This window comes from Mytilus californianus, unplaced genomic scaffold (assembly GCF_021869535.1).
Source record: "Mytilus californianus isolate M0D057914Y unplaced genomic scaffold, xbMytCali1.0.p SCAF_14, whole genome shotgun sequence".
NCBI classification, from domain to species: Eukaryota; Metazoa; Mollusca; class Bivalvia; order Mytilida; family Mytilidae; genus Mytilus; species Mytilus californianus.
In genome coordinates, this window is record NW_026262626.1 from 18483246 (window position 1) to 18499762 (window position 16517).

At 33.0% G+C, this 16517-nt stretch overlaps 2 protein-coding genes across 4 annotated transcripts in view; one reads left to right on the top strand and one right to left on the bottom strand.

Annotated features, from left to right (window-relative positions):
• Positions 1–472: 472 nt before the first annotated feature.
• On the top strand, positions 473–12520 carry LOC127724325 (uncharacterized). Its single transcript, XM_052231257.1, has 3 exons — positions 473–509; positions 5099–5171; positions 9926–12520. Exons 2-3 carry the CDS (start codon positions 5110–5112, stop codon positions 11859–11861), a joined length of 1998 nt encoding a protein of 665 aa, XP_052087217.1. The 5' UTR covers positions 473–509; positions 5099–5109; the 3' UTR covers positions 11862–12520.
• A 1612-nt stretch (positions 12521–14132) lies between these two features.
• The window catches only part of LOC127724328 (E3 ubiquitin-protein ligase XIAP-like), a 50262-nt gene continuing 47877 nt past the window's right edge, over positions 14133–16517 (bottom strand). For all 3 annotated transcript variants that reach the window (XM_052231264.1, XM_052231263.1, XM_052231262.1), the window contains exon 6: positions 14133–15119. In XM_052231264.1, coding sequence (XP_052087224.1) covers positions 15016–15119 — 104 coding nt within the window. In that variant the 3' untranslated portion in view covers positions 14133–15015. The remainder of the gene's footprint in view (positions 15120–16517) is intronic.

Below are 16517 nucleotides of genomic sequence, written 5' to 3' on the forward strand. Positions count from 1 at the left end.
TTTGTTGATGTGGTTCATAAGTCTTTCTCGTTTCTCGTTTTTATATAGATTAGACCGTTGGTTTTCCTGTTTGAATGGTTTTACACTAGTCATATTTTGGGCCCTTTATAGCTTGCTGTTCGGTATGAGCAAAGGCTCCGTGTTGAAGACTGTACTTTGACTAAGAATGGTTTACTTTTAAAAATTGTGACTTGGATGGAGATTTGTCTCATACCACATATATATCTATATATGTTTGATAGACTTTCTTTATATTCTGAAGCCGATTAAAAACTAAATGAAAATAACACAAATTAAAAAAAGTTTTATTATTACTACATTTTCATCATAATTATTATTATTAATACATTTTTAAATATTATTGTTTTTATAACATTTTAGAAAATGATACAAGCGCTATTCCATTATATAAGAACACACTTCAATTTTCAAAAAAATACCTGGTTTACCTGTATCTAAATATAGACGAATTGATCGCCATGTTTATGTTGTTAGGTGGTATAATAACGGTAAGTACAAAGCTCTCTTTAAAAGATATAATAGATATTGCAGGAAAGTTTCGAATGAATTGAACATGTAAAACTTCAGATAATTAGAAAAACATAAATTTTAAACTACACACAGCTTTGTTGAAACCTAAAAAATTAGAAACAACGTTGCCAAGGTGGTAGTCAAGGTTGCAATGCATATATTCACTGAATATATTAGGTGTTGGATGCTAATGGATTGACATTTTAGTATTATATGTTTTCTTAGAGACATGATTTTTCAGTAGTTGTTATTGGTTTTGAACTAGCATTTAGTAACTGCGAGTACTCTCAGATCTGTACTATGTGTCTTCGTTGTTTTTAATTTTTTTTTTGTCTTTTGTATAGATTTGATGAGTTTGATTTTGTAGGAAAAAGGGGGAAAGTTGTGCAATCGCATACATTTTCAACCCTGCCAAGTTCTGTATGTGCCTGTCCCTTCTACGAAAACAGTTATTCAGTGCATGGTTGTTATTTTATTGATGTACTGTAGATCATATTTGTTTTTCGTTAGCTGTTTCGCACTGTAGGCGACTGGTTTTTGTGTTGCTGTTGCACCAATGTCACTTTTTAATTGTGGAATTATTTGAAAATCTTGTATTGCTATTCAAAACTTTAGTCTATCTATTGCAGCTGTGTTGTAAATTTCTAAAACATTAAGTAAATTGCTACAAGTTGGTCAACAAAAAATATTTAAGGGATATAACTCCTACAAGGAGTCAACTGTTACGATTTCGGTCACAAAACGTATTTAATGATCATAGTTTGCGTTTTCAGTTTCTATCAATAGCCTACTGTATTCACATTAACATTAAAAGTGGACATTATATTAATATTTGTTGATATAATGACTTGTATTACCGTTAAAGTCTTCCTCTATCTATCTATAATTTCTGCCAAAATTTCTTAATGAACAGGCAAAAACATATGCAAGGGTCGAATTAAAATGCTATTAAATTTCTAGAGATACCAAAGTTTGAGCTAAAAACGTCCAAATAACATATTATGTTATTATTTCATATTGTGGCGAGTTGAGGCATACACAGAACAATTGATAATTCAGACTTCAGACGTATCAGTAAATTTGTCTTGCTATTTACAGTTTTCCTCTACCTACTATAGTCCGCGCGAGGAAACAACCCCATAGAAGTAAGTACACATCTGGATTTAACAAAAATGGGCAAATGGGCAACGATTTTAACAATTCAGAAGTTTTATTAGATAGGGTTTTCTATTTACAGTTCCCGTTATAGTATTCACCGTAATTTCATCAAAAACAAAGAAAGTTAAAAAAAAATCGCCATTCAAGGGAAGTTTATCCTATAAACAATAGACTAATAATATACACCTATTGACTGGTTAAGAGGGTAATAGCAAGTTTGTTGTCCCTGAGATACCAACTATTGCTTGAGGCGAAGCCGAGGGCAATAGTTAGTATCAAAGGGAGAACAAACTTGCTATTACACTCATAACCAGTCATTAAGTGTTTTATTATACCGAACAAAACAACTTTCTAAAAAGACTACATGGGAAAAAAACAAATAGTCACATAAAAATGCACATGATGAACTATCAGGGGTTTTTTTTTTTTTTTTTGCCCGTGTGGTATTTGTCAATATTTTATTTACTGTAATCGAGACCAGGAATCCTTTTGTAAAAATTCCCGTGCATATAATAAACGCTAGCTAAAATATATTACCGTACACCAAAGCAATCTCAGATTATGAAGACGACGACAGACCCATACCATACATTTGTTATGTTTTAGTTATTAAAATATGTCGCGTAGATTTTCTCTTTCTTTTTTAATTGCTTCTGGTAAGTAAATATTAATTTGAAATTACGACGACGGACACATACAGATTATGCCGTTTACGATATTTCAGAGTTAAACGTTGCAAAGCAAAATAGTCAATGACGTCATTGTTGTCCAATGAAACATTAGTATGAAAAAGTACGGGAAATATGTTTAAAAGACTATTGACCGGGGTAATAGTCTTTGACTAACAAAACCTTTAAATAGACTTATTAAGAAGGGATATAGTTACGATACTGTTGTCAGGTCATTAAAGATTGCATATTTTGGCGTTAATATTGATTCACTTATAGGGTCTTTGCATCGGCACTAAACACATTTATTTAAAAACCAGTTGTTGGCATGACACGGGTTATGTTCTTCTCATATATGTTATGATGGTATGATACTAAACCCCTAACGGGAAGGATTGTGCCTGATATTCATATGATGAAGACATAATCTTTCAATCAGTTTAATTGAAGTCTGGAGCTGGCATGTCAGTTAACTGCTAGTAGTCTGTTGTTATTTATGTATTATTGTCATTTTGTTTATTTTCTTTGGTTACATCTTCTGACATCAAACTCGGACTTCTCTTGAACTGAATTTTAATGTGCGTATTGTTATGCGTTTACTTTTCTACATTGGCTAGAGGTATAGGGGGAGGGTTGAGATCTCATAAACATGTTTAACCCCGCCGCATTTTTGCGCCTGTCCCAAGTCAGGAGCCTCTAGCCTTTGTTAGTCTTGTATTATTTTTAATTTTAGTTTCTTGTGTACAATTTGGAGTTTAGTATGGCGTTCATTATCACTGAACTAGTATATATATTTGTTTAGGGGCCAGCTGAAGGACGCCTCCGGGTGCGGGAATTTCTCGCTGCATTGAAGACCTGTTGGTGGCCTTCTGCTGTTGTCTGTTCTGTGGTCGGGTTGTTGTCTCTTTGACACATTCCCCATTTCCATTCTCAATTTTATTTGAAACTATTGACTGGCAAATAGTGAAATAGCACAAATATTTCATTCTTTTTTATATAGAAAAAACATACTGAGGTATAATAATGTCTGACTATTGACTTTTTAGTAGACCAACACTTTCTAAAACTTGTTTTTATTTTCAGTTTTTCAATCTCTTTCTCTTTCTTCTATAAGTTTCCACTCAAAACGCACAAATGCGTAAATTGCCATTGAAAGGTTCTAACTCTACTAATAAATCGACTGACTATTTCGAACAAGTTCAAATGACTGTGTAGATCGTATCAAGCAGATCATTTGTGCATTATTGATAAAAGATTCCCAGATCAAAGTGCAAGCCTAACAAAAATATTATCAAAACGTTTATGAACATGATCAAAGGCAATAAATCCTACAAATACTTGTCAAAGATGCAAGGCTTATAATAGCAAGGTGCTCATTTCGTATACATAAGACTCGCCAGCTTCATATAATTTCAATGGCACATGAGATTACTAACTTACGTTTTAAATTTCAATAACATAAATAGAATATACAAATCAAGGCAAAACAGATAAAGAAAAAAGGAAATCGCATAACTGCAAAAGAGCCAAGACCAAGAGCGTCGACAGTGAACGCGTCGCGTGCAAGGATAGCATGTATCATAGTCATGCGAATCCATTATCAAAATATTACAATATGAAAATGAAAAATCTCTGTGGGAACAATTAAAGTGTAAAGAGCAAGTCCGTATAGTGTGAACATGAGCGAACGTAACGTTTTAATTGAGATATGTAAAACGCTGATAAGACAATGGAGAGAGAATATACAAATTAGTCATTCGAAAGTCATAGAAAATATATAAAAACAGACAGCAACCCGTTTAAAAATTCAAAAACGACGAAAAGACATAACTGTAAATAATCATTCTGTACTGAAAACCAAAGACTCTGGGTGCGCAAGATCAAATATACCACTAATAACACGTTTACTACGTTATGATGGAAGGCACACCATTGGTAAAAACGTCAGGTTTAGTAATTTAGCAAAATGACCTATTTATTTCACAATAGACTATAATATACGTCATTGATACAAAACATATTATCTCCGGCTTAGTATATTTTTCGGATTTTGGTTGACTAACGCATGTCGTTAAAAACCCATAGCCCCGGGTGTTGCTACCCCATATACACGGACGTTAATATCCATAACCCTGGGGAGCTTCACTCGCCTTTCCCCAATTTCCTTAGTTGCTCCTAGTGAACAATTGAAATTCGTACATTATCCATGATATCTGTAATTAGATATGTAACCCACTAACGATTTTATCCTATCATGCCGATCATTTGCATTAATTTTAGTAAATGCTTCACTTGGCTACAACATCGTCAATTAATGGGACTGGCCTAGCTTTGCAAATGACCCACGTCAACGTTACACCGTCTTTGGCGTAAATGCTTGCAGCATTGAGCGCCAAATTTGATTTATTCCAGTTTCTCTTTCTCTGTTAAAAATTGTCTTATATTTGACTACCTGATTGGTTCTACAAAAGGTGGTACCATATACCCCGTAAAAAGGATGTCAAATTTCCAACTTTCAATAAAACTTCTTGATATAATAGAAAAAAACGAAACTTCCACGTTACACTTTGTGGTTGAATTTCCTGAAAATCGTCAGATTCGGACTAAGAACTGGGATAAATTTGTTATCTACGTTCATATCTACGGATATATATCTACGGATATGAACGTAGATAACTTATATTATACCTGTATTGACGTATCCATAACTATACATCTACATGATTAATTTTATATTGAAGCCTTAGACAAAATGGTGGCATGCAGCGGTAGTTGTCGTCCTGTGTGTGTTATTATTTCCATATTTCTTCTTAGGTAAGTTTGTGTTTGTTATATATAAAATATCGTTATCTTTTACTCTCTATCTATTTTTCTCACGTGTCACTTGGTATCACAAAGCAGTACACACCAAGAGGGACGAGGGCATAAGCACAATACCAGCGTCCCTTCCTCAAATTTAAGAATGTTAATATATTTAACGTACCCGTTTACATTTTAGTTAACTAACAACCAACTTTGTATTGATGTGATGAGTTAAGCCCCCTTTAACACATTTATATCGTCTTTTTGATTTTGTACTGTTACACCATTGTCCAATAATAGAGGGAGGGTTTGCTCCTTCAGAATGTTTTTATATGTGCCTAATTAAGTCAGGAGCATGAAACATTTGTCGTTTAATGCTATTCTCATATTCGCTTTTCGTTATTGTTTTGTGTAGTTTGTTCTTGTGTTGTGCCGTTGCAACTGTGTCCCAGTTTAAGAAGAGGGAAGATGTGGTACCTACAAATATGGCATACCCCACTACATCCTTTATGTGTCTCTAAAAAGTCAGAAGCCGGTTGTTCAGTGGTTGTCGTTGGTTCATGTCTGTCTTATTATTTTTTTTTGTATTTGTGCTGTTATCAATAAAGGCAACAGTAGTAATCCGCTGTTTAAGTCATAAATCGATTAAGAGAAAAGAAATCCGGGTTACAAACTAATTCTGAGGGAAACACATCAACTATAAGAGGAAAACAACGGAACATTCGAAACACTGAACTGCAACAAAAACAAACGCCAACATGCATAGAAACGGAATATTTGATTACAACTGCCATATTCCTGACTTGATACCGGACATATTAAGAAAAAAATTGGGGTTGATGCTGGTTTTATGGCTAGCCAAACTTCTCGCCGATATGTCAATGTTTAAAGATATCGCTAAAATAACAACACATGAATACAGTACAAAAAACGCAGAAACACTAAGCACAGAATAACAACGGACATCTCCAATTAACGACAGCACAGGACACTATAAACAGTAACGTATTCTGTGACGTATATATGATCTTGAAATTCATACAACTATATGAAACGAGATCCAAAATTCACAATTATTTTCCAATGCTAGTCCAAATAATTATCATGATTTTGACGGTCTTGAAAGCCTTTTTTAAATTTATGCTGTAACGACTTATTTGGACTAACACAATACTTTATCCATGGAAGATGGAAATCAACTCGACTATTCTGACAAATAAGACATATATGAAAGGTATCGAAAATACAGAATTCAAACCACAAACGATAAGACAAAACACACTATCCAACTGAACTCACACAAATAAAGGCAACAGTAGTATACCGCTATTCGAAATTCGTAAATCGATTGAGAAAAAAACAAATCTGGGTTACAAACTAAAACTGAGGGAAACACATCAAATATTAGAGGAGAACAACGACACAACATAAACTCAACACTAAAATGCAACACACACAGAAATGAACTATAATATAACAATAGCCATTTTCCTGACTTGGTACAGGACATTTTAAGAAAAAATGGTGGGTTGAACCTTGTTTTGTCGCTAGCCAAACCTCCCGCTTTTATGGCAATGTTAAATATAACATTAAAATGACAAGATTACATGACAGGACTACAATACAAATAAATGGGAGAACATACAGGACAGACACACACACAAATAATAGGTACCAAAAGGTACCAGGCTTATAATTTAATACGCCAGACGCGCGTTTCGTCTACATAAGACCCATCAGTGACGCTCAGATAAAAAAAGTTCGAAAGCCAAAACAAGTACGAATTTGAAGAGCATTGAGGACCAAAAGTTCCAAAAAGTTGTGCCAAATACGGCTAAGGTTATATGTCTGGGATAAGAAAATCCTTAGTATTTAGAATAATTCATACTTTTGCCAACAGTAAATTTATAAAAATGACTATATAATAGATTTACATGTTAACACCGATGTGGTGACTAACCACAGAATAAAACAACCTAAATCAGCACATAAACAAGGCACAGCCGAACAACGTATTATATGTTAGCCGAAGAAATTGACGACCAATGTGACGTCACATTTAAATTTCAATAAATTTCCAAAAAATAGGATAGAGTTCAAGATTAGGTTTGTAATACTGATATAACATGTATTAATAATAATGAAAATTACAATACTTTTTAACATAAAATTGTGGTAGTAATTAGATATTTAATTGTATTATCAAGCTATGTCGGTATTTCTTCTAAATCAAACTGTAAACCAAATACATCGTATAAATTTGGTTGACCCAAACTAAAATCTTATAAATGAACTGGGTGATTAATTATCTTTACCGTAACACACGAATAGAACAGAAAAAAATAAGATTTACAACTATAAACGACAAGACATTTGACAAAATCCGATGAGAATAACATATATAACATCAAAACTAAATACATGGATTTTGGATAGAAAAATACCGTGACACGTCTTATAGCAATGCGAATTCACACTCAGCAAAACAGTCACAATCGGGAATAAGTCACGTTCGGTACTTAAAAGATCAGACGAAGTAATGGCAAACCACAATCTAACACGTGGTAAAAATGTCCTTTGTTAGTTTGGACAAAGACACATCGTATGAATTAACCAATTCGTGATGGTGTCCATAAAATTTACGGAGTGTCATTTTTAATCTGTCCTCATAACTTTGTTGGAGCAGTTTCTGCGTTAGGAGCACACTCCTGTATATAAAGTCCGTATAGTGTGAACATGCACGAGCATAACGTATCAACTGAGATATGTAAACACCATACGAAGAGGCAGCGGGTATGTTACTGCTGAGAAATGGGAAATTGATAATTGGGAAGTTGAAATCGTCCCGTTTATCATAGATTTTCGTGTGAAGTCGTCCATCTGTGTCAATATTGAGAAAAAGATCAAGGTATGAAGCAGTCCTTCTAGTATCAGTAGTATCCTTAATTTCAGGTTCACTGGGATATATGAGACGTAAGTATTGGCTGAAATATGGGTTATTCAATGATAGGACATCATCAATATATCTGAAAGTAAAATTCAAGAATTTCGCAATGTGCTTTTCTTTTTGTCTTTTAGAAGGTTCTGAATGAATTCTGCTTCATACGAGTACAAAAACAAATCGGCCAGTAGGGGTGCACAATTAGTACCCATTGGAATACCGACTGTCTGTTGAAATATCTGTCCTCCAAACTCAACAAATATATTGTCGATCAAAAAGTCCAGCATTTTGATAATATCATCTTCAGTATATTTTCTGGTAGATTCAGTGTGGTTCTTTACAAAATATGAATTATTGTAACCCAAAACAAGAAATTTGTAACTACGATTCCCATTTTTATAGAAAAAGCTCTGTTTAATGAGATGGTGAAGTCGATCTTTCAACTGAGCATGGGGAATAGTAGTGTAAAGCGCAGAAAAATCAAAAGTCTTTATGTTGCTGCAAAATTTCAAAGATTGTGATCGAAGATTAAGCAGTAGATCTTTCGAAATTTTGAGAATCCACATCTGGTTAACACCACTGGTAGAATATATCTCTATTTTTGAAGCCCATCTTTAACTGTAGAAAGAATAGTAGATAGTACTTTAAAAAGATGTTTAGTCGAACATTTTGATGACCCAGCCATGTATCGTTCTCTATATGGAGTTTTGTGAAGTTTTGGTATCCAGTATAATGACGGTAAATTTTCTTCGTTTTCTTTGATGTTGATACCAAAAGGAAGAAGGACAGATTTGTGATTTTGTAAAATTTCATCCTTAGTAAATGATGTTAAAGAATATGTAGGATTACCAGTTGTTCTATTTATTCCAAGCTCTGTTGCGAGACATTGCAAATAATGGTTTTTACATATGAAGACTATATTATTGGAGGCTTTATCTGCTGGAACAACGACATATTTGTCATGCAAAGAAACATCATAAATACATAAATAAATAAATACATGAATGTTGGATGTATGAGTTACGAGACACGTCGTATAGCAATGCGAATGCAATCTCGGCAAAACAGTCATACTCGGGAATAGGCCACGTTCAGTACTTAGTAGACAAACGAAGTAGATCATGTTGATGGTAGTTTTAGTTTAGTTTAGACGAAGACACATCGTATAGGGACAACCAATTCGTGATGGTGTCCATAAAATTTACGGAGTGTCATTTTTAATCTTTCCTCCTCATTTCTCTTTTGGATCAGTTTAGCTTTTTCAATTGAATTGTTTTATCTTTTTCATGTCGAGGTCTTTTATAGCCGATTATAGGCTTTAGGTTTTATTATTGTTGAAGGCCGTACGTTTGTCTATAGTTGCTTACATCTACTTCATTTGAACTTCCGTAGAAGGTTTTCTCATAGGCAATTATACCATATCTCCTTATGTTTATATTTTGCATGGAACTAATTATTTAAAATAAAAGAGTATTGAGTCGTTTAACATGTTACCAACAATATATATTCAAACACATCATGAATTCTTCCTTTAGTGAATAAAAATAACAATTTATACATTACTTGCGTCCAATAAATCTTAATTCAATTTTCATCACAAACGCTCAAACTCAAACTTTTGTGAGCAAAGTATGTATTACATACAGCATACGCAATAATCGATAAAACCATTAGAAAATTGAAGAGAATAACAAATATATACAATGTCAACTTTGATCTAAATATCTTAAGATATAACAACAGATTACATTCTGCAAATATCCAACATGTCTTGATATTTGTGCTGCAAATGCTACAATTATTCAGATATATTAATGTGTTCTAGGACTTTTGAAGCAGCGAAAGAAACAAAATATATCTCCAGGCACAATTTAAAAGAGAGAGCTAAAAAAGTTGCAGACACAGAAATTGAACCTTTTACGGCCTTGACCAAATTATTGACCTCACCTCCTCAGGTCATAACTTTAATTGGCAATTTATTGCTTATAGCAAATGACAGTGACTTCACTCTAAACATGAAATCTTTCCAGAAAAAGTTTGAATATTTGGAATACCCCGATTCATTCCGGGCATCACTGGTGCAACTAGCAAATATTGGATGGGATGAATTTTATGAGGCGCATATAAATATGGATTCAATGAAAATACATATGACAAATATTGATAGTCATTTGAAAATATTAGTTAATGTCTTGACAGAGGGCACAAATGATAAAGTGCAATATTTCAACAAAAAGATTCTAAAGAAAATTGAATTAATCGCAGATGAGAGTCTCAAGCTGTCTCTCGATGTAGAAGTTCGTTTTCTCCTCTTCATGAATGTTACTAATGAACTTCTAGAAGCAATCTCAATGGCAAAAGGCTTTTATGAGGATAAAGCTAAAGATACAGAAATGGCTATACGAGCCACAAAGAAAGAGGTAAAGAAATCAAAAGAAGAAAAAGAGATGTTGGATAAAAAGTATGAAGAAATCGATGAGGAGATGAAAGGTGCATCAGCAGATTTAAAAATAGCACTTGACGATTCCTCGATGAAGTTGATGGCGTTTTCCGTATTTGATTGGACGTTTGGAGTAGCAAATAAATTAATATTTGGCAGAGATCATTCGTTGTACGAACAAGTTCATGACAATCGAGACGCAGAATCAACTGAGGACAGGGCAAAAAATCGTGCATATATATTTGCAGAAGATCTGCACGTAGTGGTCGATCACTTGGTGGAAATAGCCACTGCTGGGAAAAACAATGGACAAAAAGAACCCGACTGGAATAAAATAGATGACGTGAAAGGTTTAAAACATACTATTTCATATATCGATAAAAAGCTTAAGACAGATACCGAACATACAGATGCTCATCATCAGGGTATCAAGCTAAGCAATAATGCAATAGAATATTGTGAAAAATTAATTGAACTCCACAAAGAGTTAATGAGAAATGATGATGAAGTAAAGCAATTAGTCATAAACATAGAGGATATTCATCTTGGTGCAAAAGAATTCTTGTCTGAGGCAAACGAACATATGCATAAAACTTGTGATGGATGGAATCAAACAATATTAAATTCGGACACTTTGGTTCAGCATGAACTAACTAGATCGTGTATAAAAATCGAGATTTCAAAAGATGCGTTGAATGATTTGAAACGTAGTAAAGAGGAAACTTTTCAAAAAATAATAAATACGAAGAAGAGGATAACAAATACTTTAAAAAAATTAGAGGGTTTTAAAATCGAAAAATTTAATTTTGACAACATCCGAAAAATTTGGGTAAAAGTTTTAAAATTAATAGCAGAGGTTCGTTCCGAATGGGGAAAGATTATCAGGTTTTTCCAAACTATTTCTAGTGTAATAAAAATGAAATTTCACGAAAACGTGCAACATTTGGTAGAAGATATGACGTTTGCTGTTGATATAAAACTAAAACAAGGTAAAATAACCGAATTTACAAATGAAGTTATCCTTGAAGAACTGTTAAAGGTGAGCACAATGACTTATGCTGTTCATGCAATAACATCCTCATATGTTGAAGTATCTGACAAGCATCTATTGGACCAAATTAATAGATTAGGTGGTCTTGTTGCACTTGATCCAGCCACGGATAAGAAAGAAATTGAGAATTGTCGAAAGGAGTTAAATGAACAAAGTCAAAAGGCAGTTAACGAAACTTTTCAAATTGTGGAGAAAAAACACAAAGAATATTTTGAAAAAGTTGAAGAAAATCTACGTCAAATAGATTATCACAAATCGAAAGGAAATTGACTTGCTTGTGTAAGTGTGTTTGTGTATGTGTGACTAGATACATCGTTAGTTAAATTTGAAGATATCAGTATTGTCCCATTTCAACATCGTTATAAGATCTTTGAATATTGTTTTTATTGGTATCCGTACTTTTTTGTTGTGGAGATGTGTACATTCCCAAACACGTCCAGGCAACAATTGATCCGTTGTTATCAAGCGATGAATCAATCTGATAAGTTATTTCCTTTTCAACTTATGTTTTTCTTTTTTTGTACTGTTACGCCCCTCTTTAGGTAAGCCGAGGGTTTGTCACCAGCAAACCTGATTAACCCTGCAACATTTTATATATGCCTGTCCCAAGTAAGGTACCTGTAATTGCGTGGTTGTCGGTTTCTGCTGTTTCTCATATTTTTTGCAGTTTAACACAGTTGGTTTTTGTGTTGTGCCGTTTCACCATAGTCACAGGTTGGGGGTATAGAGTAGGGGAGGGGCGGAGGAAGGGGTGTGGAGGTGGGGGTTCGTCGTCTTCAAATATGATTCATCCCGCCTATCATTTCAATATAAACATATCCAACAATTGCATCTGAATATACCATTTCAATGATATTTCTTATATAATTTAAATCTTGTATATGCGAATGAATGTATAAATTCTTCAAATAAAAAAATGTAAGGTATAATTGTGTTTCTTTTGTTCAACCCAGTTTTGATACATATAGTAAATCAACAAGATTTTAAAAATCATGGAATGAGCAAGGCAGCTATTGCTTAAAGGATGTTTATGTTAAAACAATATCTTACTGCATCTAAAAGCTCAGGCATTTTAAAGTATAATTTAATTGAAATAACTACTTTATACCGTGTTTTAACTTTACGATTTATGACATCATTTTCTTATATCGAATATACGGTAAAGAAAATTCTTATCTCTTTCAAATGATTACTAGTATAAAAAAGAGATGAAGTGTGATGGCCAATTAGACAAGTCTTCACAAGAGACCAAATGACACCGAGATTAACAACTATGTCCTTCAACATAGTCAGCTATGAAAGGCCCAGAAATGACATGTAAAACAATCCAAATAAAAAAATAACGGCATTACTTATGTACAGAAAATGAACAAAAACCAAATATGTAACACAGCAACAAACGACAACCACTGAATTACAGGCTCCTGATTTGGGACAGGCACATATATACATACATAATAAGCGATGTTAAATATGTTAGCGGGATCCCATCCCCTCCCCTAACCTGGTACAGTGGTGTAATAGTAGAACAAAAACATAAACTGTAAAAATCAGTTGAAAAGGGCTTAACTCATCCATTCATCAGATGGATACAAATAGAAATACATTTGACAAAAACACAGAGTGGACGTAACCTGGTACTTCCAAAGCCTTTTTAAAAACTTCTGAAACCTACAATTTCGTGTCAATTGCCAGTTTTCATGTAAAAATTAACGGTAAAATCATATAAATCAACATGAACAACATTTAGAAAAGAGTAAAAATTGATGTTCATTGGTTTTATTGACAAACTCTTTCACATCCTGTCTTTCAGGGACCTATGTTTTCACCTTACTTTACGGTCTGAAATAGAGAGGCGAAGGGTACAAAAAGGGAACATTTAAACTCATGAGTCGAAAATACACTGACAATGCCATTGTAAAAAAGATAAAATACCAAGAGACAAACAACAGCATAGAAAACTAAAGACTGAGCAACACGAAACCCACCAAAAACCGGGAGTAATCTCAGATCATTGGAAGGATAAGCAGATCCTCTTACACATGTGGCACCAGTCGTGTTGCTCATGTAAGTACAATCCTGGTGAAAAGTCTAAACCAGTAGGTTAAATCTTGGAAATTGTTAAGGATTGTGGCAACGACGATTGGAACATATTAATCATAATCTATGCAACTTTGAAAACTTTGCTAATTATTGTTAATATATATATATATATATATATCCTTTATTGTTAAATGATAGCAATATCTATTGGATCCATACAGCGTCTACCTAATTCTATATTCAAATTTTCATTTGTCAAAAGTATGCGATGAATTTTACTTTACAGAAAAAAAACATTGATTTCTTCATTTAATTCTTTGTAAAAATAAAATGAGGTAAATATAAAAGAACAAAAAAGGATATGAGGTGGTATCTATCCAGGATACAAAATAAGTACATGCACAGCAATATATTTGATGGTCCAATGATGTAAAACCCACATCAAGTTTTAAATGAAGATTGGATTAAAACAAATGAAATTAATGTATAAAACATATATTTAAATAAGGATTTATTTCTATAACGTCAACAGCTAATATAACTATATACATTTGTATGCACATAATATAAAAAAAAAAGATAAACAAAAATAAACAAAATATAAATTTAACAACAACACACCAGTATTAAATTAACATAATGCTGACATCAGGATGAACACATACATATAACAAGAGGAAACTCTTTCAATAATAAATAACAATAACTGATTGGTCAAATAGATAAATACTGAAAATGAGAAATTATTTTGATTTTCATGTAATACTAATTTTAAAGTCGTAATAGTGCAATTGCTATGCACATTGTTCAGATCATAATAATTGTTTTTTCATTTTTTTTTTATTTAAAGTGAAATGTTTAACAAAATATGATATGAATTGTGCCAAAAATTAGAATTTATCTGTTCTTTTGGAAACTGAACTTTGATATTACTCGCATAAATTATACAAGAAGATTGGTGCGTGCTTTGAATGGCTAATGGCAAATATTTAATGCATATTCAAGACGAGAAACAATTAACAATTAATGCACTAGATAGGTTCTGCAATGTTGACTAACCTGAAGGATTGGATATTTGGACAACCACTGAAAATGAGGATACGTTCGATAAAGGCAGTAACTAAACCTGCTACACTGTATCTATGGATCCCTCTAAGAGATGTAGCAAGGTGTTCTTAAACGTACATAGAGCATGGCGCTCTCGGATTAAACGTCCCCATTCCGATTGAACGCAACTGCATATGTGTTAATCCCTCACAGACAAAAGTAAAATTCAAACGTTGGCAAATAATATCCATATCTTCTGCTCATGAGTGTTGATCATTAAAATTAGTTCTATATAATTTGAGAAGGTAGCCACATCTAGCATTTTACTTCAACATCATCTTCTGATTTCGAATCGACAGTAGTCATATGTTTCAGAAGTCTTCCATAGTTGGAAATTCTCAAGAGATTCAAAGAGATCCTCACGACACGGAAAGTAACCTAGAAAAGAAAAAAAAACATATTTGCATTATTCTGTTGGCGTTTGCAACCTACATAAGATATTTGATATTAATTCTGTGAACGTTTTTACAATTCAAAGTCAACCCTCTCAGAAGTGCAAAATAGCATAAATGATAAAATGATTCACAATTCAACTGATGTCAGAAAAAAAAGCATTGATATTTGAAATGAAAATCAATACAAAATGTAGGTATTTGATACAAATATAAAGAAATTAAATTGTTTGACAGGAAAAGATGGTTTTTTTTTATTTTTTATAATAGATACTTGAAAACAATTACTTATTAATCATGTTAATTACACCCACCAACAACAAAAAATACAACATATCCAATTCTTTCGTTGGAGCACAAAATGTTTTTGCTTTCATTTTTTTTTAAATGAAAGAAATGAGTCAAAATTGTGACATAACGTGTCTGAATTCATAAACATTAAATTCTGTGAAAATGAAAATATGCTGAATATAAATTTTTGACGTCTCAAAAATCATAGTTTTTACCTCAAAGACAGTTGCCAAATTATTGTTAAAATGAGTTGTTTGTACCTTTTCACCTGAAATAGTTGTATAATCGATTTTTTTTCTCTTGTTGAATTGGAAAAACATGATCTATCTCAGACTTTTGAGATTGACATCTCAGTTGTCGCAGCTCTAATAAAAATGAAAATGTCTCTAAATTTATGCAAATATAATGTTTAAATCGTTTAAATCTTAATATATTTCTACAAATTTGTCGCAAAAAAAATGAAACTGTTACATTTATGGTAATATGTGGTGCATTATTTGTGTTATGAAGTTTACTCTGACAGAAGTGAATTTAAATAAAAAAAACACCCAGTCTCTTTCATAAAAGAGAATGATAACCACTCGTATTATGTTTTACCTTCATTTGTATATTTTGAATTGAATCATGAGATTGAGTAACAGATAATAAATATTGTTAAATAAATGACCAACAAAATTGAGGATAGAAATGGGGAATGTGTCAAAGAGACAACAACCCGACCAAAGAGCATAAAACAGCCGTAATCCACAAATGGGTCTTTAATTTAGCGAGAAAATCCCGCTCCCGGAAGCGTGCTTAAGCTGGCCCCTAAACAAAAATATGTACCAGTTCACTGATAATGGACGTCATACTAAACTCCAAAATATATAAATGAACAAAAATCAAATTCATACATGACTAAAAAGGCCAGAGGCGTCTGACTTGGGACAGGCGCAAACATGCGGCAGGGTTAAACATGTTTTGTGAGATCTCAGCCTCCCCTATACATTTAGCCAATGTAGAAAAAACTAACACACAGCAAAACTAACAGTAAAACTCAGTTTATAGGAAGTCCGAGTCTGATGTCAGAGTAGGCATTAAAAGAAACTAAGCA